The sequence below is a fragment of the Vicia villosa genome, linkage group LG1 (assembly GCF_029867415.1).
Source record: "Vicia villosa cultivar HV-30 ecotype Madison, WI linkage group LG1, Vvil1.0, whole genome shotgun sequence".
Taxonomy (NCBI): Eukaryota; Viridiplantae; Streptophyta; class Magnoliopsida; order Fabales; family Fabaceae; genus Vicia; species Vicia villosa.
The window spans coordinates 36,711,125-36,735,399 of record NC_081180.1 but is presented as its reverse complement, the minus strand read 5'-3'; the positions used below and the strand labels follow the sequence as shown (position 1 = coordinate 36,735,399).

Genomic DNA, 24,275 nt, shown 5'->3' with positions numbered 1-24,275 from the left:
CAATACAATTAATAGGTATAAAATCAAGGTGAATCAATAAAATAAAATGAAGGTGAATCAATAAAATCAAGGTGAATCAAAATTTCCTAAACAATTTTAAAGTTAAAAATTATTTTACTAACTTATATAAATCAAAAACATTTTAATTTCATAAGTAAATTTTGATTATTTAGAATTAAATATAAAATTTATTCTTTAAATAAAATTAAGACAAAATCTTTTTTTAATTTTTTTAAACTAAATAAAAATTTATAACTCATTTTTAGTTTCAATCAATCAAAAGGGCCAAATAATTGATCAAAATTCATGCAACAAAGATTGGAAAGAGAAAGATTGAAATTGGCTAAATTAGAAATATTCATAATTATAAATTCAATCAAAAATTTTCTATCCAATGATCAAGGATCCAAGGCCATAAACTTGACCTAATTTACACTCCTATATATTCCAAAACACTGCAACAAGCATAGAATGAAAATCTGGACGAAAAAACTAGGGTTTCACAAGAGGAAAAGTTTCTCCAAACTAGGGCATACCAAAAGGTTTGTTTCAGCGAGTTTCAGTCCGAGATGATCATTTAGATATCTTCTTGGGAGTCCCAGAAGTCGACTCCATCTGTTTCTCGAGCCTGAGAGTATCCATAACCTTCCTTTTCATACTCGCCAAAGGTAAGGACATCCAAACTTGGAACTCGTTAATCCAGGTATTTCTAACCTATCTATTGTGCATAGTCGTCTTCAGGAGCTTTATTAAAATCATTTGGACGTGATACATGTTATCATCTAGACTGGAAACGTAATCGGCCATGGCTAAGGCACGAAGCTTCTGCTTCGTCGTATCTCTGTTTGCAGGAGGTTTCATCCAATAAGGATGCCACCATCGCGTTCGCAGACCCCGATTTAGGGGGGGTAGGTTTCATGTGAAGCTTTGTTTTTCATTGTTTTCGCAGGTTAAAGAAAACACCCATCAGAGATGATGGTGTTTTCCGGCCACCCACGGTGGTTTGAATCTCCAGGAACCGGTCAGCATTCGCGTGGCGTTTTTGTCCATCCTGATTGGCCAGTCAAACAGGCCACACTCTCTCTCTGTTTTTCATTCGCTCACGCATGGGACCGTGGACCTCGCATTTGACTTTGTGTTTTATTTCATTAATTAACGTGTTTCTCTATTTAACAATTTCACTTGGTTTCATTATCGGCAGATGAATACAACACAGTCGGTAAGGTGGAGGTATTTTGACATAGAGGACCCAGGATCGATCCTTGGCGCGGGCATGTGTTTTCTCTCATTTTTTGACACTCCTTGATTGTGGATTCAACGTGCCCAGCCTTTAGGCGCCCCATGATACACCTTCAGTTATCCACCAGTAGATCAAATTTGGCCTGGATCTGACGCTCACGTGGACGAAGGACCATCATAGACCGCTAGGCCATGCACACAGGATCCTACACGCCCAGGTTTTTTTTATCTTATTTTATAACCTCTTTTTTTTATATATATATATTATATATGTTCCCTTTCTAATTAAGCCTTGTTTTTTTCTTTTCTTTTGAAAACCTTATAATAACAACAAATTTATTTATTTATTTATTTTAGTTAATAGAATTTATTTTTTTAGTTTAATAATTAAATGAGTTATATTAGGTTTATTAATCTAATTTAGGTTGAGTTATTAAGTAATTAAATTAGGTTTTAGGTTTAATAGTTTTAACTAATTTTTGGTTTAATGCTTGATTTTTGGTTTTGGTTAAATAATTGTAGTTAAATAGGTTAATAATTAATTTTAGGTTTTATCATTAACTTTGTCCCTAACCCTAAATCAAATATTTGGTAGGTGTTGTCCGTCAACTAGGATTTTGCCCTTAGGTTTTTAGCCATTAACCCTTAAGGTTTAGGTTTGCCTTTGGTGATCAAATTGAATTTTCTTAACGCGAATCTCTCCTCATCCCACACTCTATGATTGTCGTGTGCCTTCATTTTACTTTTTTCTTTATTTATTTATGACATTTATTTAATTATTTAATTTCCGCCATTTAAATTTTTCCTTTATTCAAATACCGCTTTCATTTTTATCTATTTATTTATTTAATTTTGTTATTTAAATTCTAGAAGGTTATAGGTCTCTTATTCATTTTTGATGTAATAGTAATTAGGGCCTTTTATTTTCTGCCTTTTAATTTCCGCCTTTAAATTTCTGCCCACAGGTGTTTATTATAATAGCGTAGGATTTAACTTCCGCACTTTATTTTTCTGCATGATATTAACTGCGTGGTTAGTAAATAGGGAGTGAGAACTGATTAATTGGACTTAATTCACCTAATACAAGATAAATATCTGAATCTAACCCACATGATTGATGCACACACTCACCTTCAAGGTAACCACTCTCATGCTGCCTTCTCGATCAAAAATAGTCAAGTCCCTCGGATGTAGGGATCCCTTATCATATGTTGCCTACGTATTCAAATCATCATAGTCCCTCAGAATAAAAGATCATAGTCCCTTCGAGTTGCCTACGAATAAAATGATCTTGTCCCTCGATGTTGCCTCGATAAATGATGATAGTCCCTTCGAATGCTAAGGTATCCTTATCGTTGCCTTAATGACTATTACATCCTTCCCTTAGACTACCTGCCCTCTATATGGCATGTGACATTATGGAGAAGGATACTTTTTCTCGATGACCCGCACATCCAATTGAAAGACTTCTTGCCCTCTTATGCTATGGATAGATCCTTTCACCCGAAAGACTTAAAGAACAAGAAAGACAAACTTAGGATAGGTAGTTCTTAATTGCTTGCTCAATTCAAACAAATTCAAAATACTTTTCACACCTCCTTTCAAACTATTCAAAACAAGGCTACGCTTATTTACAAGCTAAAGTCCTTAAATGAAGTTTTTACTATTCACACACGACACTCTTTCAAATTCAAACAAATAAGTGAGCTAAGCAATTAAGAGCCCATGGATAACCATGGATGCAAAGGGTGTCTTACACCTTCCCTTTGTATAACCTACCCCCGAACTCAAAAATCTTTCAGAGGTCTTTCCTGTTCTTTTTGCCTTTCCGATTGGATAAAATAAAAGTCAGTGGCGACTCATGCTATCCGCAACATTTCATAAAGTCAGCTCACCGTATTACACATGGCAATGAGACATAATAAAGATAACACATAAAAAAAATATAAAGGATGAAAGTTAATTGAATCTTGACTCTATTAAAATATGAGCTTATTTTTGTGTACCATTAAGATGAACTAATAAATGTCATCCATACACTATACTTGTAAAAAAGAAAAAAATAGTATAATTAAGATTTATATGAGAAATCTAAGCACTAGTAGAACAAATTTAAAATATATAGCAACTTTGGACTATTGATATTTTCTTTAATAGGATGCAACATATTTTACTATAAAAAAATTGTAGTGCAAAACTGTAGTCTATACAATCAAAAAGAATAATACATGTTAATTATTTAAACCTAGCAGTGTCAGCCCAAGCTATAGACAAAGAAGGCAATTGCCTAAGGCCTCATATTTAATTTTACTAATCATACCATGTGTAGCATAAATGTTACAATGACAAAATATATTTGTTCCTTTCAAATACAATAGCAATATATATGACAAATAAGCTACATATTATTATTACTATATCTATGGGATTTTTAATATATATTACTTCTCTTAGTCAATTAATATTTTATTGTATCTTAAACTATACTTTTTAACAAATATATTTTATTTTGTAATTTTTTTACTATTTACTTATTTATCGTTAAGAGTATATTATTAACTTTATAAAAAAAAGTAACTTTATAAAAAATAATATAACAATTAATATTTTTAACTATATATAATATTTGATTATTCTAATTTTTTATATTACTTAGTTTAAAATTAATAATTTTTTAAAATATTGTGTTTGTTAAATTTCTTTTAATTGAAGTTAATAAAATTTTATTTTAATATCAACAATTTCGCAAACTCACAATGAAAATTAAATTAATTAATTTTATTATTAACTGAAAAAATGTATTAAACAAAATAGATTATAATAACTTAATAAACAATTTTTTATAAAGTAAAATTTTATAAAAATATAATTATAAAAACAAATAAAAAATTTATTTTAAAAATCGCCTTAGGCCTCAAAATGTGTTGGGCCGCCCCTGAAACCAAGTCACTAACTATTGACATAAGAGACTAATTATCTTGTTTGACTTGTACCATGGGATAGGGGGGTGAGGTTACTCTAGTAGCAATAAAATTCTGGCTCCCTCTTTATGTCCGACTGTTACGGTTTCAAAAGACCTTTTATTTTCTCTTTTAGTAATCAATGTCTCAATGTCTCAATTCTCTTGTTAAATCATATACACGCATATGAACATATTATCATATAATTATTAAAATTATACAAAATCATATCACTAAAATTATATCATCATATAATTATTTTGTTTTACTATTTTTCAAGGATGTTTGATCAACTCTTCAATATACATATATATATATATATATATATATATATATATATATATATATATATATATATATATATATATATATATATATATATATATATATATATATATATATATATATATATATATATATATATATATATATATATATATATATATATATATACCATCTTGTTTGGATGTGTTAAAATTAAAATTATTTGTGTTATTCTTCTGGAATAGCAATCTTTTTATGAGCATATTATAAATTATAAATTTTTGGATCGATACAACAACAAAAAAATTATGAAATCCTTCAGGGATATTTGGCAATATTTTTGGGATGCATGAAGATCACAATTGATATTATCATGAGAGTTTCGTTTTACTAAGAAAATTACAATATTTGCAACACTTCATAGATGATACTATTAAATTATAAAAGAAAATTGGATCATTTTTATGCAATATTATTTCTCAAAAATGTATGTTACAAATCTTTACATCAATAAAAGAAAAATTAAATTTCTTTGTGAAATCCTTTTGGAATACTTCACTATTATTGATTCAATCATTCTACAACTCGATAATATTATTGAAGCAATCATTTTGTTAATTGATAAATACAATAATCGGTTAAACTTAATCTTTAAACAATAATTTAAAAATAGTTTAATATTAATCATTAGTTCTTCCAAAATCACATCACAATTTGTATATTAATTTTATTTAGTTTGTAGTGGGGGCACTAGCCCACACACCAACACAAGTGAGTCCGTCCTAGAGTTGTTAAAATGGGTTCGTCCCATTGAGCCGGCCCATAAGCCCTACAATTTAGCACGGGTTGGGCCGCAAAATACCTTAAAAAAGACGACCCTGTCTTTTTGGGCCGGCCCACCGGGCCGGGCCAAGTGGGCTTCGGGCTGGCCCATTAAAAAAAGATTTTGGTAAATTTTGGAGAAAAAAGATTTAGATAAGATATGATTTTATAAATGTGTTTTCAAGTCATAAAGAAAAGTTAAAGAGGATCAAGATATATTTTCAAAATGATGTGATCAAGGAAATGGTTGTGAGATGTAGAAAAAAATTGATAAGTATTGGTGATAATATTAAGTTACTTTATTCTTTTACATGGATGATTTTGTGGTATTCATATATATATTTGTGGATAAATATTTTAAACATCACTTATATACGTTTATGATGACTTTTTACTTATGTTGTATTGCATTTATCCATTACATCCTTTTTATAAAATTAAAATTATAATATTGAAATACGGGTCGGGCTGGTCCATCGGGCCGCACGGGCCTTTGAAAAATGGGCCGGTCTCATTTTATGTGACCCATTTAGCAATTAGGCTGAGTCGGGCCATCTCATTAAAACACGTTGGCCCATCAGGCCGAAGCGGACTGGGCCTGGCCGGCCCATTTGACAGTTCTACGTCCTACAATTAATGTTATTTTCGAAGAAATTTTTCATAATATTTGGTAGGTAAAGATTAAACATTCTATTTTCTTATGAATACATATTTAGTTATAATCTCATAAAATTGCTACTAATATGTTTGCATGCCTCTTTTTTTCCCGACATGTTCGCTTAATATTTTGAGTCATTGTCATCAATTTTAAAGGAATATCTTACTGCTTTTTTTTTTTTTTTTTAATTTCTACTATCATTTTTCATGCGTAACTAAATTACAATATACAGTTATAATACATTCTGAATTAGGTTTTATTCCCCTCAGTAATTTGTACTATTTTTTGATCTGATTTAATTGAGTCAGATTTTACTCCCTCAATATTTATACTATTTTATTTTTATTTATTATATTTTGGTTTAGTAAAAAATTTACAATATACATTTAATTTTATATCATTATTGTTCTTCATACATTTAAATTTAGCATTTTTTATTTACATATATTTTAAATATAATTATATATACTGTATACAATTAATTGATTTGTGCATGCACAGATATCTTACTAGTAAGATACTAAAATTTAATATTACCAAATAATAATTCAACTATGTTTAAAATGTAATAAATAAATGAAATATTAATTTAATAAATAATATTAAAATTTTAAAAACCAAGAAATAAAATACTTGTAGTTAATCACTAGTGAGAGTTTCGTTAAATCATATTGTGCAATCGGAATTTTAATAAAAACTAGGGAAAATTAAGTTCACTTTTCTTAGTCTATTAAAATGTTACCAATATCCCTTTTAATTTAAAAAGTACATTAACAAGGCACTATTAAAAAGGCACTAACATTTCCATGTAATTTATATGACAACGAAAAGTCATAGACATATATGACGTTTATTTAAGGATTTTTTAGTTGTCACTAGAAGTTTTCATTGGTTATGTAAGCTTAAGAAATGTTAGTGCATATTTAAAATTTGAGGGGTTTGACAATACCATTTTAACGAACTTCAAAGAGGTGAATGTAATTTCCCTTAAAAACTATACTTCGTGTTTTTAACAAAATCAAAATACCTCTAGGATTTCGTCAAACTTGCTCCGTTTTAATTATCAACTAAGTCTATTGTTACACTTAATTAGAATATTAGAAGTATGGTTTCTTGAATATTTTTTCCTTCCCTTTAGTTTTTAATAAATGTCAGATATTTTTCTACGGATTAATTGTTGACTCTATACTATACGCTTTGGTATGTATTATATTTTTCTTTTTCCTGAAGGAAGTTGGAACAAAAAGGCATATACAAAAAATCCTACTAATGCCTGAAGGAGTGTCAACCTATATCAGCAGCATGTGCAAGTAAGTCACATCCAGATTTTGAAATGTTTGTCATGACTAACTGAAGCCACCAATCCAGTAACTTTGGATACTGCCAAGGCAGATACAAGCTCGTCGTGTCCACGCAGAAACATTACATTTCTCTTTATATAATCCCACAGCATAAGAGTCTGAATTTAAAAGAAAGATAATCAATGCTCTATTTGTCCAAAGTCAGAATAGCATGTAATATTCTTTGATATAGTAATAATAATATGGCAATAGATAACTTACCTCGTCGCGGCCAAGGATCAGAACATGATAAATGGGATGAAAAACACAGCTCTTGATTTTGTCATCAGACCCAGCTGTATCCAGTTCGTGAATATACACCCCACTGACATTGGCACCAATGTCCCAGATTCTCACGAGATCATCACTGACAGAGGCCAGATATTTTCCAGACGAGTGCCAGCACACCGAATGAACAATGCTATTGTGGCCCTAAAATTGATAAGTAATGGATAGTTTAGAGCTCAAGGAAGAGATAGAGAAAGATGACATTGATGGATAACACTTAGATGTTGGAAATGTATTGACTCTTTACCTTTTTTACACATTTAAAGCTAAGAAAAGGAAACCAACTGATATAAACTTATTTTTTTAAGGAATGACAGTAATCAAATGTACATGTGAACCAAAATGTTCTCCAGATGAAGGTTGTTAGTCTATCGTTACAAAAAAGAAAAATACAGTCGTTTGAGGTCAATTAAAACTTAAGCATATTCACAAATAGAAATAGGAAAACACCAAATTCAAAGCTTACCAGCAATTTAATTCTGCAACTCAGAGTTTCTGCATCAAGAATGAGTATTAGATTATTTACTGCTGCTGCAAGAAGCTTTCCCAAACCAGGTTGAAATCTCACCTGAGTTGCACCACCCTGATAAAGTAATGAAAAATTTAAATTTATTTGCAAACAAAATATATACGTACGCTGGGATCTGCTTCATAGTATCTGTTTGAGATTTCTTACCTTGAGAACCCCAACACAACTACCATTTTCAATACTCCAATATCTTATCTCCATTTTATCACAAGAGCAAATAAGGTCATCATTTTTTGGGTGAAAGTCTAGTGACATCACAGTTCTTGTATGCCCTGTAAATGTCCGAATAGAATGACTAGGCTGCAAAGGGTAATGAAAATTTCATTAATATGATGAAAAATATAAACTCATAATAAAAAGGGTATCTTAACTTATATAAGAAAAATCTGTATGATGCACCCTAAGACTAATGAAATGATCAATCATAGAAATTTAATCTGAAGCTGGTCCTGTAGGTCTTTTGAGGCTAGTCCACTTTCAACAGTAATATCAACAGAATCAACTTTGCCACTTAGTTGCATAACTGATGCTAAGCAAACAGCATGCACAGAGGGTAAAAATGTAAGAACCAACTACAAGTTGATTTATTCACTAAATCTAGTAACAGAAAACACTGTCAAGTCCCTCTATCTTATTTATCCTCTACTTTCAATCATTTATAATCAAACACTTACTCATATTAACCAAATACATTTTTCGTATCAGTTTATTAATGATAATAATAGACTGTAGTCCCTTGCGGAAATAATGAAATTTTAATAGCAGACAGGAAGAGAAGGTTATAAAAGAAACAAAAGGTAATCGAAAAAAGAGGGTGTGAATCTGATTAATGCATTAAGACATCTAAGGAGTGAGATTAGACAGGGTTACAGACTTACAGTTTTCATGACAAAAATTTATAGCTTAAAAGTAAAAGCACAATTATTTTCTCAATATATTTATTTAAATCCAAATAAGGTTGATAATTACTTAAAAATTGAATTTGAATAATGAAAATCTAGACTTACATTATTAACACCCCAAACCTTTACAGTTTTGTCAGCTGAGGACGTAGCAACACACAACATGCTTGGGGAAAATCTAACATCAGTTATCCATTTCGAGTGCCCGTGAAGAGTAGATTTCAGGTTAAACGATTCTGTGCACCAAAGAGAAGCCTGCACCACATAGCAGGTTAACAAATACAAATCAATAAACAAATTTTCTTTAAACAAATCATTAAATGTAACAATATTGCTAAATAGCGATAATTTCATAATTAAAGTTGGATTGCAGAATATACCTTGTTATCATGACCACCCGTAACAAGTAGTTTTCCATCCAAGGAGAAGTGGCAGCAACTAACTTTATGTGAACTAGCCATTCCATGCTTGATCTCCTTAAATGAGAATCCTAATGAAAAGCAGACCATTGAAATTTAAAAGCTTATGCTTTTCCATATAGTCATATAAATTTTCATTTCATCAAGTTTCTATTGAATTGAGATATTTTTGGAAAAGAGAAGGGATGGTGAATAATTCACAACTATCAGATTTATCATACCGTTGTCAACTTCTCCTTTTTGGTCTGCATCAGCGAAGCATGATAATGCCTCAAAATTGTCACCCACAGATACATCACTCTTGTGATGATCCATATTATCCTGCCAAATAACAATTACCTTGAGGTCAAGTAGATTCCTAGAATATTCCATGTTCGAGAAATCTTATATGCCCACTGTATTAACGGAGTGACAATCACAAAGATGAACATAACACTAAAGTGCTGATATATTTACTCTTAAAAGTCAATATTTCCTTGTTTTTTGTGGTGGTGGTGGTGGGGAGAGGGGACATGATCATTATGCATGCAAATACTTACAAATAAAATGTAGTTTTTCAAGGCTTTTCTGCAATGTTAATAAAGAAATTTTCATTCTACAGACAATTAAAAAAAAGTTTACAACGAGAACATGGTGCAATGTTCGGATGGAACAATCGGGCAATGTATACAAGTAGTGGTTTTAAGAAATTGCTTGAACAATAGTCACTGACCCATTGAGTCTGTGTTGACGCAGGTGAGGTCAAATCATTCTGTTGCCAAGTTGGCAGTGGTGTCTGCATTGATGGTGGAGAAGGTGAACCAAAAGATTGTCTTGTTGTGTTTGCAGTTCCAGAGATATTGACAAGATAAGGCAATTCAGAGAAACCAATTGGTGCAGGTGTTACAATATTGGGAATTGAATCACCAAAATAATTTGATTGGCCATCTTTCCCTGGAACAATATTTTGATTATTTAGAAGCACCCTTGGTCTTTTGCCAACAAAACCACAGAGAAACGGATTAACTAAATCCTGTTGTGCCTGAAGCATAAGTTGCTGCTGTGGTGAAAATTGATTGGAAGATTGTGAAGACAGCATCAAATTATCCTCCTGGTGAAGTTCTGAGTGAAGCTGATCCAGCTCCTAAAATAATTGAGATCTAATCAGAAATAGGATTGCTCGCCCAGTGGAAAGAACATTGATGCACCTATGTTACTTAGACGGATATAAGAAAAAGTGAGGATGAGAAAGATATAGCTTATATTCTGTTATTTTGCCACTTCCTCGCACTTGAATTTAAAGCATAATTAATTAATAAAGTGAAGTATCATGATTCTATATCACAGCTGATTTTTCGTAATTTTCACTTCACAGTGACTTCCTGTATTATAAGTTAAGTCGCTACAGCAGAAGCCAACTATGTGGTTGTTCTGCACAAACCAGGTAACGTGCCTTTCCTGTTATGATCAAGTTTACTTCATTAGCATACTATTATTGCAAATGATATAGACGACACATAATGTTCCTTTATCATTACAAGAAAATTTACTTCGTTAGTGTATGCCATTTTCTAAGAAAAGAGCCAACATTCAACCTTAAAATACATGCATGGACAAAGCTAAAAAATCTCAATGTTATCAAGTGTAGAACCCAATTTACTTAAACCAATACAGTGCCACACTGCACTACTAAATGTCATTTCCCTTAATATATCCACCCTTCTCATTTGGACTTAGTAAATCAATGAACCATGAGATATACACTGGAGAAAAATCACGCAACAAAGAAAAAAATCACAGCTTTGTTAGGGAGAATTAAGCCAAAGTCTTACTGCTAAAGGCCGCCTTTTCCGAGTTAAATTGCTCCCACCTTGATTTGAACATAAAATGAGTTGTAAAGAATAATCAAATGCATATCCTAAAATTATGCCATTGCAATATAACACAGATAAATGAAACATTATTTGAGAGGTGGCATGGCATATAATCAACTGTGCACCAAAGCAGGGAATATGAAGTATTTCAAGAATGGAAGAAAGCAGTAAATATGAAAGCTTAAATAATTCAGTTAATGTGATAATAGAACAAGGAAACTCCCTATCAATCAAGTCTATGTTAGGAGAAACCAAATAAATAGAAAATAGGAATAAAAAGAAATATATATGTGACAAGTGAAAGTCGTTAGTCACAACTGTCGGGAGTTATATCTGAGAGTACTTAGTAAGGAGGGGGGGTGGGGAAGTAGTTGGGAAGGAGTCTACTAATAGGAGAGTTTGGTTGAGAGAAAGCATTTTTTGCCAAGTAATAATTGCTGTATGGGTGTATGCAGGTTCCTATCTATGAGTTCATTGATTTTCAACAATAAAGATTTAGACCTTCGTGCTTTAATTACTACTCACATGGTAAAAAACTGCAAGAACATTTGATATTTAGGGGAGCGATTTTGAATCCTCAATTCCCCACTTCTCAACACTTAGTGCGCGTGAGTTTTGTTTATACCTTCAAGGAGGGAATTTTCCTTATATACTATACTTAGAGAGTTCAAATAAGTTTCTAGTTCTATCAAAAGGTGTTCATTCCAACAGCTTAAAGTAGCTTCGAAGCATTTGTAAGTAACCATGTGCAATTAATAACAGTTACATTGTATCTCTTTACAACCAAAGATATTATGAAGGATGACTTTAAGGCAACAACAAATAAATTCAGTAGCATAAACTTCCCAAAAAAGGAACTGAAAATAATTAAGCCAATTTACAATTTTACAAGTGAATATCTTTAAAAGATACCTTATTGAACATACCGAATCCGCATATTGAAAAACTTAACATGTAATAAAAGTAAACTGGGTAATGTCAAATTCAACATGAAACTACAAAACCAGTACCATGATTAATATGGATAAATGTGCGGAACCCCATCATTGGATTCTTATTACTGGTCATGCCCTGTGTCAGGACAAAAGACGGTAAATACATAAGATCGTTGTGAATTTATATGGAGATAACACACAAACCAAGAAAAAATTATGTTCATGAATACTTGTATAGACCCTGGAAGTTGCTGGTTCTGATTTTCGTCTTGTTGAAGATTCTCTTTTAAAATGCTAAATGCACTGCGGAATGTTTGTCTGTCAACAGAATTTGACAGCTTGCAAATTCAGCTCCGAATAAGATAAGCAACATGAACTAGATAACATGAATAATTAGTAATCTCATCAAAGACAAATGTTTAGTTGGCACCTTGAAGTCTGTCTGGCAGACATTGCAGCTACAGCGTTAAACAAGGCACAATGCTCGATCGGAAGCTGACCAGTGTTATTAGTTTTCATTTTCTGTATATTAAATAGTATAAAGTATAAAACAATATAATCCTGTGATGCTAATCGTATAAAAACAACATGACTTATATTAGAATCTTCGAACAGATGTAATACCTTAATTCTCATTTCATCTAAAGCATTTCCATGGAGGGGAGGCTTCAGCATGTCCCTATTTCGTTTTGTTGCATTAGAAGTTACCCAGTTATGCCTCACCAAACGACCATTGTTTATGGAACAGAGAACATTGTCATTAACAACTTGAGTTTCAGCCCCATATTTCGGCTGCTGAGCAGGTCTCCGTGACACAAACAGGATTCTCCTTTTCTCTTCTTGCTTCCGCATTCCCTGAGCCTTAATTTGTCGGAAATTTCATTTTCAAATTCATACTAAGCTAATAATTCATGATCTATGGTCTATACAAAGGAACTAATCTACAAAACAAAAACCAAAAATCAAATAGGTCTATTAAAGGGGACGAACGCACCTTAAGGTAAGACACTGCTGGTTCTGAGTGTGACAGACCTCTCTTAGCCATAAATAACTCCCAGAAAACAGACCACCACTCAAAGAGAAAATCATCAGGTGCATACCTAACTGGAGCATACAGCCAAAATCAAAACTCAAATTCAACAAACTAGAAGAGCATTTCAATTTGCATAAACTAAATCCATTTCCCCTAAACATGCTCATATTAGTATATCTTACCAACATCAGGTACAACCTTGGCTTCATCGTGAAAATTTCTCGCAGTTTCATACAATTGTTGCTTCACGAGATAATCGTAGATATAAGCATCTAACCTATTTCCAATCCCCAAAAATAGCTAGTTAGAAATGAAGAGAACAAGTATACTAAGCAATAACGATATTTAAAAATAGCGATTCTGCATTTGATTAACGCGATCTATCGATAATAGCAACTAGCAAGACTCGAAGAATTTCAAGAACAGGAATAATCAAACGAAACAAAAACTTCAGTGCATGATGAAGAAAGAACAAATGAAAAATGGCGGCAAAATAAGCGATTAAAGTGATTACGGAAAAATAAGCGATTAAAGTGATTACGGCAAAATAAGCGATTAAAGTGATTACGGCAAAATAAGCGATTAAAGTGATTACGGCAAAATAAGCGATTAAAAAGTGATTATTACGTACATTTTATCAACTTCATCACATTTGGACTGAGACATGGTTCGAGAGCTTTTGAGAGAGAATGGCTTTTCCCGCTACAAAGTGATTTTTCTGAAACTAAAACAAACTGAAAATTTATTTATATAGGCGCGTTTTATTTTATGGCATTTGATTTATTAAAGTAGAAAATTAACATATTTGTCTTTAATTAGTTATTTGTTGATTAAAATGGAAAAGATTTTAAATTAAATTTGTTTTTACCTCTTCTCAAACACACTTATTAAATGAATTATTTGACATTCTACAACAATAATGAGTTTTTCTTTTGGAAATTTTTGTTGTGTTGTTTTCCATTGACGGCACATTCTTGTTGCTCACGCAACGCAATATTAGTGGGCATGCTACGAATATGTTTTAGGATTTTCGTCACTTTTGTGTGATAGTGTGAGTCTTGTTGGTACATCATTCAAAGTAAACTCTTACTCTATTTTTTATGACCTTTATTATTTTATGATCAATTAAATTTGTGCTTGAGGTATGAAATTACAATTTAGATGATAGCGGTAAAAAAAATTAATTTTTGAATTTGAAATTTACTATTTTTAATAATGTTTTAAAAATTAGACCGGATTGGTTGGTTCCACCCGTTAGACTGAGAACTGCAGATAAATTTGATCCGACCAGCTTTGCAAAATTACTTGTAGCCTAAAATTTGTGTAAACTGAAAAATAGATTGAACCATCCTAACTTGTTTGAACTAAAGAATTGAATGTAAAATCGCTCGGTCAAAAGAAGCGCATGAAACCGACCAATATGTTTGCTTCTACCATAATTCATTGGATGATTAGCTAGACTAATTACAAACTTGTCATCAACCTGTAGCTTGATCTTCAATTCTTTAAATAATATTTTCATCCAAAGTATTTGACAAACTGTATATGAGGCTGCTACATATTCAGCTTCATATGATGATAGATGAAAGATGCTCTTAATGATTTTCCAATCATCTTGATCTTCTTTTCAATCTGAATCAAAATAATCACATGTCATTGCTTGCTTGTAGGTGTTCTTCTGGTTTGGCATAAGCACACTCTGATCTGTTGTGACTTTGATAAGTCTTAGTATCCTTTAGCATCTAATAGGTGGCATATTCTAAACTTTTTCATTAACTTACTTACCAAACCATCACTCTGACAAATGTTTGGCCTTTAGCTACATAGATATCCGAGTGAGCCAGTTATTTGCTCGTATAGGATTGCATGAAAAAACTCATCATTTATATCCTTGGTCATCTTTAAACGTGTCTCCATATGAGTGTTTACAAGATTGTAATTGTTAATCTTGAATCTCTTTAGAATGTCTTCTGCATAATTCTTCTGATACAAGAAATTTTCACTTCTTATGTTCATAAATTCTATTCCCAAGAAATATGACAGATTCCCAGAGTCTTACATTTTAAACTCATCCATCATACTAGCTTTGAATCTTGTCAGCTCATTTTTATTTGATCATGTAACTAATAGATCATCTTCATTTAGACATGGAAAAATTAGATCATGCTCAATTGAACCCTTTACATATACTCAATGTTCAGAAGTGCATTTGGTGAATCCCAATGTACATCTTCTCTTCTTTGATCTCAAAGACTAGTGGATGTTTCACATTGACTTCCTGCTCTATTGGTCTATTAAGAAAAGTATATTTTACATTTAATCAATGCATCTTCCATCCTTTGTATCCTGAAATTGAAACCACTACTCTTATGGTTTCAAGTCTAACTGGTGCATACACTTCATAGAAGTCAACTTCAAGCCTTTGAATGACGCCTTTTGCAACTTGTTTTATATTATACTTGGTTATCTTTGAATGACGCCTTTTGCAACTTGTTTTATATTATACTTGGTTATCTTTCCATTTGGTCCAATCTTAAACTTATAGACGCATTTCACATCTATAGCTTTCTCACTTAACTTATTTACTAATTTCAATGTTTGGTTCTTCTCAATTTCTTTGAGTTCCTCCTTCATATCTTCTTGTCAATTCCCATATTTTAGTTCTTAGATTAGGTAAATTGGTTCTGATTCGACCATCATAGCCTATTATATCAAACCACCTTCTCTTGAATAAGAGACTTCATGCATAAAGGGATGTAAGGTAAATTCTTCATAAATTCGGTGTAGCATGTGGAGGTGACATCGAGTTTTTATAAAATGCTGTAGAAATGTATGAGATTGTATCAAATCTAGTGTAATGTCGGGTATAAATGAAAGACCGGCACCAGAAATTTACACAAACCCAATATAGTGTTAGACTTGTAAGAGTGAAGGGATGATTGTTGGAGTGTAGAGTAAAATCTTTCGGATTTTAGAGCTTAGAGATATATCCTTATGTTTATTAAGAAAGAACCAGCTGATTATTACTTTTTGATACATGGGTACAGAGTCTTTGCACAGCAATTGTAACTAACAATCCCTAGTGCAATTGGTGGAATCAACCACTAGCATATGCAAGATAATAGAAGCACAGTGGATTCGACTCTTCATTTGATAAAACCATGGCAAGAGTTCTGTAGCTCTAGGTTGCCCTTTTTTGTAGCTACATAGGGATATATTATTTGTTATCACTCTTCTCCATGGTATAAATTGTTGCAAACTTGTCCTAAATTCTTAAAACTCTTGACACATTACAAGGCTACATGAATTCAAAGACAAAACTTCCTTATCAACTAATGCATAAAACAATATCCTCTAAACAAGAGCAGAAAATTATTCATAGGGAATGTAATGGACATAAAAAATATGTCATGATTTTCATTCCTTGAAGTCATCTTTGTCATCAAGGGGAATTGGAGTATTCCTCCAATACACAGCTAGAGCACTCCCACCAAGCTGCATGACAACAGTAATAAGTAATTATCATTGATAACGTCCTAAATTCTTCTGCAATAAATGAACAAAACTAAAGAAGTCTAATAGAAAGGGAAAAATGCCCTATTCTTACCGCCATGCAGACAACACTGACAGCAGAAGGAACAGCCACAAGGGGGTTTGTGAAGTGTTTCTGAGCAAGCAAGAATCCAAGTGCAGAGCTCTGCAAATAATGATAAAAATGTTACTATAAAACGAACAAGCCTAAAGCACTACCAATTGGAGTTACCTTCTTATACAAGTTATGAGATAACAATGGATGTTGTCTGTCGTGTGAAGAGAAAGTATACCTGCATCCCACACTCAATCGATATTGTACGTGATGTGGATTCGCCAAATGATATTTTTGAAATCCAATAACCAATAGCAAATGCAGCAGCATGAAGAGCAAGAACTGGCAATATCAATTGTGCTCCTTGAGTTTTTAAGACCTCCGAAACTTGCCCTATCTGAAAGGTTAATAAATGTCAATTTCCATGCAAAGAAAGAATGGCAACTGATAATAATACCAAGTAAACTGTTGGCTAAAGGAGATTAAGCCAATGAGCATCATCTCATATAACTTGTTCAACTTACCGGGCTTGCACAAAGGAGAGTGGTCAAGATAACTCCTATCAAAGGTGTGACCGTGATTATCTTTGAAGTAAACTTGGGGAAAAACTCATTTGCCAAAACTGCGAGATATAGTAAAAACATTTTTCAAAATCATCCTAATATTTAAGAACCAAACCTTACACCAAGTGGAGACGCATTAGAATATAAATTCAAGTGCTCAGCCAACCAACCCACCCTAACACATATAACTTGAAAGATACATATAATCATATCTTACCTCCCACAATTGTAGGGACTAAAACAACCTGAAAGGTGCTTATTGCCAGGCCCTGGAAAAGTCAAAGAACAAAAGTTTTATTACATGAATGAAAAAAACTAAATATAAGATATAATGGAATTTTTGTCAGAAATAATGAGATAAATTTACAGTACAGCCAGAATACTGAGTATTTCAGGTTAAAAAAAACAAAGTCATTTCTAGATATTGAAGCCCCGTTAACATTGCGAAAACATTTTTTATCTTTATATTAAAAAATTTGTGTTAATTTTAAATGCTAACAAAGAGATAATAGACTCTTGAAGTGAACAATTGTGCGCATTTTTGGAAACAAAGAAAATGCACAAAAATTGTTTTCATTATTTCCAAAAATGCATCATCTCTAGCTATCTTTTCTCCATCACAATAATTCACTTCAAGAGTCTCACATCTTATTAACAAGATAAAAAGAAAACACATTTTAGAAAAAAAAATAATAAATGTTTTCACAAAGTAAACGAGCCTTCCTTTTTCATATAATAAGGAGATAGTGTGATTCGTATTGTCAAGTGTCAAGTACGCATTTTATGAACATTCTTTTCGTGATAAAAATTAGTCAAGCCACAACTTACAGCAGCATCAACTGGAACAAGTTGACCAGCTAGAAGCTTTGTTAGAAGTGGGGTCATAATAATAGCTCCGATGGTTGAACACCTGTAGAATAATAAATAACATGTTGGTAACCTTATTTCATTTTGTATGGGATCAGTTATTCAATTTTCGTTTTGTTTCATTTTTTTATGAATGTAAATAAAACATAAAATACAACAAATATAATAAAAATTAATTTTTATTACATCAATAAGTCCAACACTACAAGTCTGAAAATGATATTATTTACTTCATATCCAAACTACTAGAAGTAAACCTACACACAACACTACAATCAGCATTTTTAAGTCATAAAATGTTTATTAAAATAAGAAGGGTTAATTTAGAAAACAAGGACATAGAGAAAACAAATTGGTATGGAATTTTTCTAACTATGGGAGAAATTGAAATTTAATAAATAAAGTTGTATACAAAAAAATACAAATAGCTCAATGATAACAGAAATCACTAAATAGCAACCAAAATAAGCCAGAGACAAAATAAAATAGAAAATACAAAGGTAACCAAACAAGGAAATGTGAGTTACACATACGTGGTCATTAGAACAGAGAGAGCAACATTTCCCTTGGATATGTATGTTGCAACATTTGATGCCTGGCCTCCAGGACAACATGAGACCAAAATAAGACCCGTTGCAAGAGGAGCCGAAAGTTTAAGTGACTGAAAAACAGAAATTGATGTTAGCAGATTGGCAGGATATAGGTTCTTATGATCCACACCACATCAGCTAGTAGTAAAAGATAAATAACCAATATTACAAATTTTGCTCACTCAATAAATCAATATCATTGATATAATATCTTTGATGACAATCTTATGAGGTAATTTAAAATATAACAGGGCATAACACATTTCAAGAACTAATTTAATTGAAGCAGCACAATAGCAAAGTATGAACATGCTAAAAAACAAATAAAAAAAATACCATTGCAATGGCAAAGCCTAGCAAGGGCTTGACAAAATATTGTGCAAGAAACCCCACGCCCACCTGCAAAGACAAAATAAATAATATTGAAAAGGAGGAACAAACAGAAGATTTCCTTCACACACGAGTGAGTGTTACTTACAGTCCATGGATTTCGCAGACACCGCTTGAAATCATCAAATGTCAATGTCAAACCCATAGAGAGCATGAGGAAACCCAAGCCAAGAGTAAAAAGGTCCGTCTCCAACCAAGTTACCTGGAATAAAGTTCATAATGATATAGTAGTTAATAAAAATATTTCACTCAACCATGAAAATAGTTGCAGAGAGACAGAGTTGTTACAGCAGATGGCTTGTAAATACCAAGGATAGCCCCCAAGATGACCTGCACATGTAAGTTCAAGTCAGGCGGCTTTCAACAACTGAATAACTAAGACTATGAAATCGGGAAGATAGTAGGTAGAAGAAGAAAAATCCTAGACTTACCCACAGGGGAAAAAGAGTGGTTAAAGTTTCAATAACTTTCTCATACTGGCTCAGGCCCCCGGCACTTTCAGGAATATCTCCAGAAACGTTTGTTGTAGCTGAGCACAATATTTGCAAATTCCTAAACATAGAAATACGCAAGTCATTAGCATTTATCACCAGTCAGTGCCTGACTACTACAGAAGAGAGTTAGAGAAACATTGTCATACGGTGGTTAGGCCTTTTTCAATCCAATTTTCAGTTTAAATCAATAATGTGAAAATGAACACAATGCTATCAAGCAGCTATGTTTTTTTTTTTTCAAGAAGTAAAGGAGAAAAGGAAGACAAGACATGCTATGATGCTAACCATTAAGAGCACATAGTTTTATCCCAGCAATGAAATAAACCATAAACCTAACAATCTATGGTATCCACAATATCTGAGCCTGAAGGCATAAAGAGTATACCTAAAATTGAGAACAGGAGGATTAGTTCACAGTAAGACTTTCAGTAGTTACATTACTTACCGATGCGAAAAAACAATCTGAGCCTAAGGGTATCTCTAATTACTTAAATTAAAATATGCACTGAGAAGCTAAATTTCCATAAAAGCACCACAGATTACAATGTTTATAATTTCCCAAGTTAGAGTCATTATTCAGTGCACTTTTTGCTTTGTCCTCCCTTTTTTTCTCTTCCCTTGTTTCTAGTCTAAAATAGAATGAGTAACTTAAATCTCAATATAGTACAAATCTTTACTTGAAGACAAATCCAATCAATTATAATGTGCAAGAACACACTAGCCCTTCATACAAGAGCTTTAACAGTTTTCCATCTTTTATAACAATTTAAAAACTTCTATCCATTCAACAATGAAAAACAGAAGCCACCCTAGCTTAGCTACCTCATACTATCATCCTAGCTTGCATGTGGAAGTATTGATTCCATATCCTCAAATCCTTCCACAAACTCCAATTATATGAATAAAACATTTTTTTCAATACTTAGCGTGTATTTGGTTATGCGGTGAAAAAATTGATTTTGAGTGAACTAATTTTGTAAAATTAGTTCTGATAAAAATGGGTTGAATGTAAAGTGATTTATGTTTGGATAACTCTATGCAAAATTGAATTAATCAATAAATCTCAATGTAAAAATCATGTTTCAATTCAAAAACTACAAAATTCTAGCTTCAAGTAGAATCAATTATACGCCTCTATCCTCCATAATTGTTTTTTAATTCTTCCAAAAGCTAAACCAAACATACACTTGTACCAAAACCACGACCCTAACCCGTGGCAGGCCCCATGTACGCCTTCAATGTAAAATGTCAGTACTACATACACTCATAGCATATTTCAAAAAGATTACCTTTTCGAACTCAGAGGAACCAAGGGGAATCTAGCAGCCGCAACAACTGAATTTGAGACCCGCAATTCACTTCTAACCGCACAGCTTCTTCCAAAATCACTTCTCACGTCTGAAAAAAACACAAACAACAATGCAAAACACGTCAACAAAACAGAACCAAAAAAACACATCAAACATTACAACAAACATACCTAGATGATTATTAACGAGGCTTCTCCGAGGCAGATAACTACAATTTGGCCTAAGAATCGCATCGAAAGATCCAATTCTATGGTCTCGGAGAATGATTCTGGGCATGGAAGCCATTGATTAGAGAGAGAAAAGGGGTTTTAGACGAAAAAGGGTTTATTGATTCCGTTTGATACTAACTAAGATACTAGTAGAAAATGAAATGGAGAAAGCGAAGTAGTGGGAAATTGGAGTGTGGAAAGTGAGTAGGAATGAAAAATGACATGAGAGTGACAAGTTTGGGGGTTAGTGAATGAATTATTACCGAGAATGAATATCGTGGAAGAGAATGAACCACAAATGCTTCTGCGTTATCCTCATCCATAATATCTTCTTCCCCTTTCGTTACAGTTTACAGCCAGGCTAGTAATGCATAAATAAAGTATGTCAATTATTGAATCTATCTAATCAGTTTTTTAATATTTGACTTTCATATTTCTTGTAAAATATATTTGACTTTAATTTGTACGATTTTTAAATCCATATGTTGGCTTTATTTTAGGTTGTAAAATTATTTAAGCACTTTTTAAGTTTGTATTTTTTTTATCTATTAATTTTAAGAAAATTATTTTTGGAAAAATATATGGAATTGGTTTATAGGATAATTTTATAATTTGAATATTTTATGTTTTGACACTTAAGTGTCTCTTAATTAAACACATAAAATAATAATAATAATAATAATAATAATAATAATAATAATAATAATAATAATAATAATAATAATAATAAATCATGTTTATTAGGTGTGAAACAAGCATATTAAATGATAAATGTATGTATGAAGTTTTTTTTTTTTTAGATGAACAAACTCAACAACTTTCATTCATCAAACAAAACTCAATACAAGGAGGTAATATATTAAGGAAACTACGCCTAGACCAAAAATTGGCCGCCTTAGCTAACGTATGGACAACTGAATTTGCTAGGCGCTTAATGAACTTTACCTCAAAGTTCAGAAATAAAGATAACAAATTCTGAATAGACTTAATGATAAAACTAAACTCAGAGGATCCAACATGTTTAGCTTGAATAGAATTAATCACAAATTGACAATCACTTTCAAATATAACATGAGAGAAATGGGAAGAGATATCATGATGGATAGCTTCCTTCAAAGCGATGGCTTCGGCTTCAAAGACAGAAAAGAGACCCACATCCCATGAAACACCTGCTCTGATAAATCTCCCCATGTGATCCCTAAAGCACCACCCTCTATTAGTAGTACCTCGACAATTATTAAACCCAGCATCCACGTTGCACTTTATTTGATTAATCAAAGGGGGAGTCCAAATCGCTGAAATATTATTAGCATCACTCTGTCTATGCTCCTCTCTAGCAAGAAACCAATCATACCAATTATGATAGGCTTGTAAACCAATTCTCATAGCATCTTCATGAACATCTTGTCGCACCACATTATTTCTACTTCTCCAAAGCACCTCAATCATAACAGCAAATCTACCCGCATCCCTACTATCCTCCCGGCTACAGACGTCAAAAATAAGGGACTTAACATCATGAAAAGAATGTAAACGAGAATCAATTATAGATGACAAACCTGTTGCCCGCCAACTATGAGAAGTAGAAACACAACCGAAAAAAACATGTCAATCGTCTTCTTCTTCTAACTCACACCCAAGACAAAGAGATGGGCAAAGAACATGATGTTGTTGCAACTTAGAGCGAGTCGGAAGGCAACCCCTACAGATCCGCCATAACAAATGCTTAGCTCTAGAAGGCGCGGAAGTACTCCATAGATTCTTCCAATTACCCTCAACAACATACTGGCTAATGCTACTTTGCAATCCTCTCCAAAGTCTATATCCCGATTTCACATTATATTCACCATTCTGCTCCTCTTTCCAAACCAACCTATCTTCCACAACATCCTCCATCAAAGGTACTCTAAGAATACTTTCAGCCCCCTCCTGATTAAAAAGAGTGTTCACATTAACCACATCCCATTGCTTGACATTAGGAAGCAAAAGATCTTTTACATATAGATCATGCACATTTTGAACTTGAGGGTCACTAACCCACCAACTACCTTTCTCCCGGAGCCACGAATCATACATAACCTTAATGTTATTCCCATCACCTATGCTCCACCTACTTCCAAGCTTCAGAACATCTTTTGCTTTCCCTAAACTCCGCCACACAAAACTCGGATTGTTACCAACCTTAGCATCAAAAAAAGAGGATTGAGGGAAATACCTTGCTTTGAAGATTCTAGCCACAAGGGAATGAGGTTTCTCCAAAAGATTACAACCTTATTTTGCTACCATGGCCATATTAAAAGCTTTAAAGCCCCTAAATCCCATACCTCCCTCACTCTTCCGTATAGTCATCCTCTCCCAAGCCATCCACCTTATACCTTTATTATTACGCCCCCCCCCCCCAACCAAAATGAGTTAATATCATACCTTATTCATATTCGTCCTTATTAACCCTTTACTCTCTCTGTTTCATATTATAAGCAAAAATCACCTTTTCAGATTTATTGAATAATTAATATATCTGGTAGTCCAGATACATTAATTATTCAATGAATCTGAAAAGGTGATTTTTGCTTATACTATGGGACGGAGGGAGTATTTGTTTTACATATATAAATAAGTAATTAAAATAATATTTAAATAGACTAACTAACTAAAAGATTAAGAGACTAAAAATTTGTGGGGAGTTTTTTCATACCTGCCCACTCTCTTTAATATGCCGCCCCGCCCCACTCTGTTTTTCTGCGGGCATAAATTTTTCATACAATTTTACTATTTTTAGGTCTAAAAAATTCAATGTCTGCGGGCCTTCTCCGCCCTACTTTCAATTTTTGCGGAGCAGAACAAAGTTTTAAACCTGCACTCTCAAATATGTCTGTTCTGTTCCGCTCCATTTTTTCTCGAGCTTTTGCGGAGCGAGCCTAAACGGGGCGGGTATGCCCGTTTGCCACCCTAAAGAGGGCACGGTTGAATTGAAAACTTGGATGGTTTTCTATCCCGTGTGGTGGTTTAAGGTTGAAAGTGGTG

General features: G+C 32.7%; 2 protein-coding genes across 2 annotated transcripts; both read right to left on the bottom strand.

Moving 5' to 3' along the window:
• Positions 1-6,962: 6,962 nt before the first annotated feature.
• LOC131634127 (transcriptional corepressor LEUNIG-like) lies at positions 6,963-14,008 on the bottom strand. Its single transcript, XM_058904789.1, has 16 exons — positions 13,874-14,008; positions 13,425-13,519; positions 13,204-13,313; positions 12,834-13,070; positions 12,640-12,731; positions 12,440-12,527; positions 12,285-12,345; positions 11,233-11,270; positions 10,134-10,544; positions 9,643-9,742; positions 9,383-9,492; positions 9,108-9,257; positions 8,248-8,400; positions 8,038-8,154; positions 7,506-7,715; positions 6,963-7,402 (listed from the first exon to the last, which is right to left on the bottom strand). Exons 1-16 carry the CDS (start codon positions 13,906-13,908, stop codon positions 7,259-7,261), a joined length of 2,151 nt encoding a protein of 716 aa, XP_058760772.1. The 5' UTR covers positions 13,909-14,008; the 3' UTR covers positions 6,963-7,258.
• A 2,353-nt stretch (positions 14,009-16,361) lies between these two features.
• LOC131634119 (sodium/pyruvate cotransporter BASS2, chloroplastic) lies at positions 16,362-21,592 on the bottom strand. The gene is made up of 13 exons (XM_058904782.1): positions 21,213-21,592; positions 21,022-21,130; positions 19,670-19,790; positions 19,527-19,568; positions 19,327-19,440; positions 19,185-19,247; positions 18,792-18,919; positions 18,220-18,301; positions 17,609-17,660; positions 17,353-17,450; positions 17,067-17,225; positions 16,850-16,939; positions 16,362-16,737 (listed from the first exon to the last, which is right to left on the bottom strand). The coding sequence occupies exons 1-13, from the start codon at positions 21,325-21,327 to the stop codon at positions 16,660-16,662; spliced, it is 1,251 nt and encodes a 416-aa protein (XP_058760765.1). The 5' UTR covers positions 21,328-21,592; the 3' UTR covers positions 16,362-16,659.
• Between the last annotated feature and the right edge of the window lie 2,683 nt (positions 21,593-24,275).

Excerpts from the sequence above, each read along its gene's own strand:
- LOC131634127 (XM_058904789.1), bottom strand. The coding sequence starts at position 13,908 with ATGTCTCAGTCCAAATGTGATGAAGTTGATAAAAT. Across the intron at positions 13,520-13,873 it reads TGTGATGAAGTTGATAAAAT|GTTAGATGCTTATATCTACG; the intron begins GTACGTAATAAT and ends GATTGGAAATAG. Across the intron at positions 12,528-12,639 it reads TCTGCCAGACAGACTTCAAG|ACAAACATTCCGCAGTGCAT; the intron begins GTGCCAACTAAA and ends TTCTGTTGACAG.
- LOC131634119 (XM_058904782.1), bottom strand. The coding sequence starts at position 21,327 with ATGGCTTCCATGCCCAGAATCATTCTCCGAGACCATAGAATTGGATCT. Across the intron at positions 21,131-21,212 it reads CCTCGTTAATAATCATCTAG|ACGTGAGAAGTGATTTTGGA; the intron begins GTATGTTTGTTG and ends TGTTTTTTTCAG. Across the intron at positions 18,920-19,184 it reads TAGGCTTTGCCATTGCAATG|TCACTTAAACTTTCGGCTCC; the intron begins GTATTTTTTTTA and ends TCTGTTTTTCAG.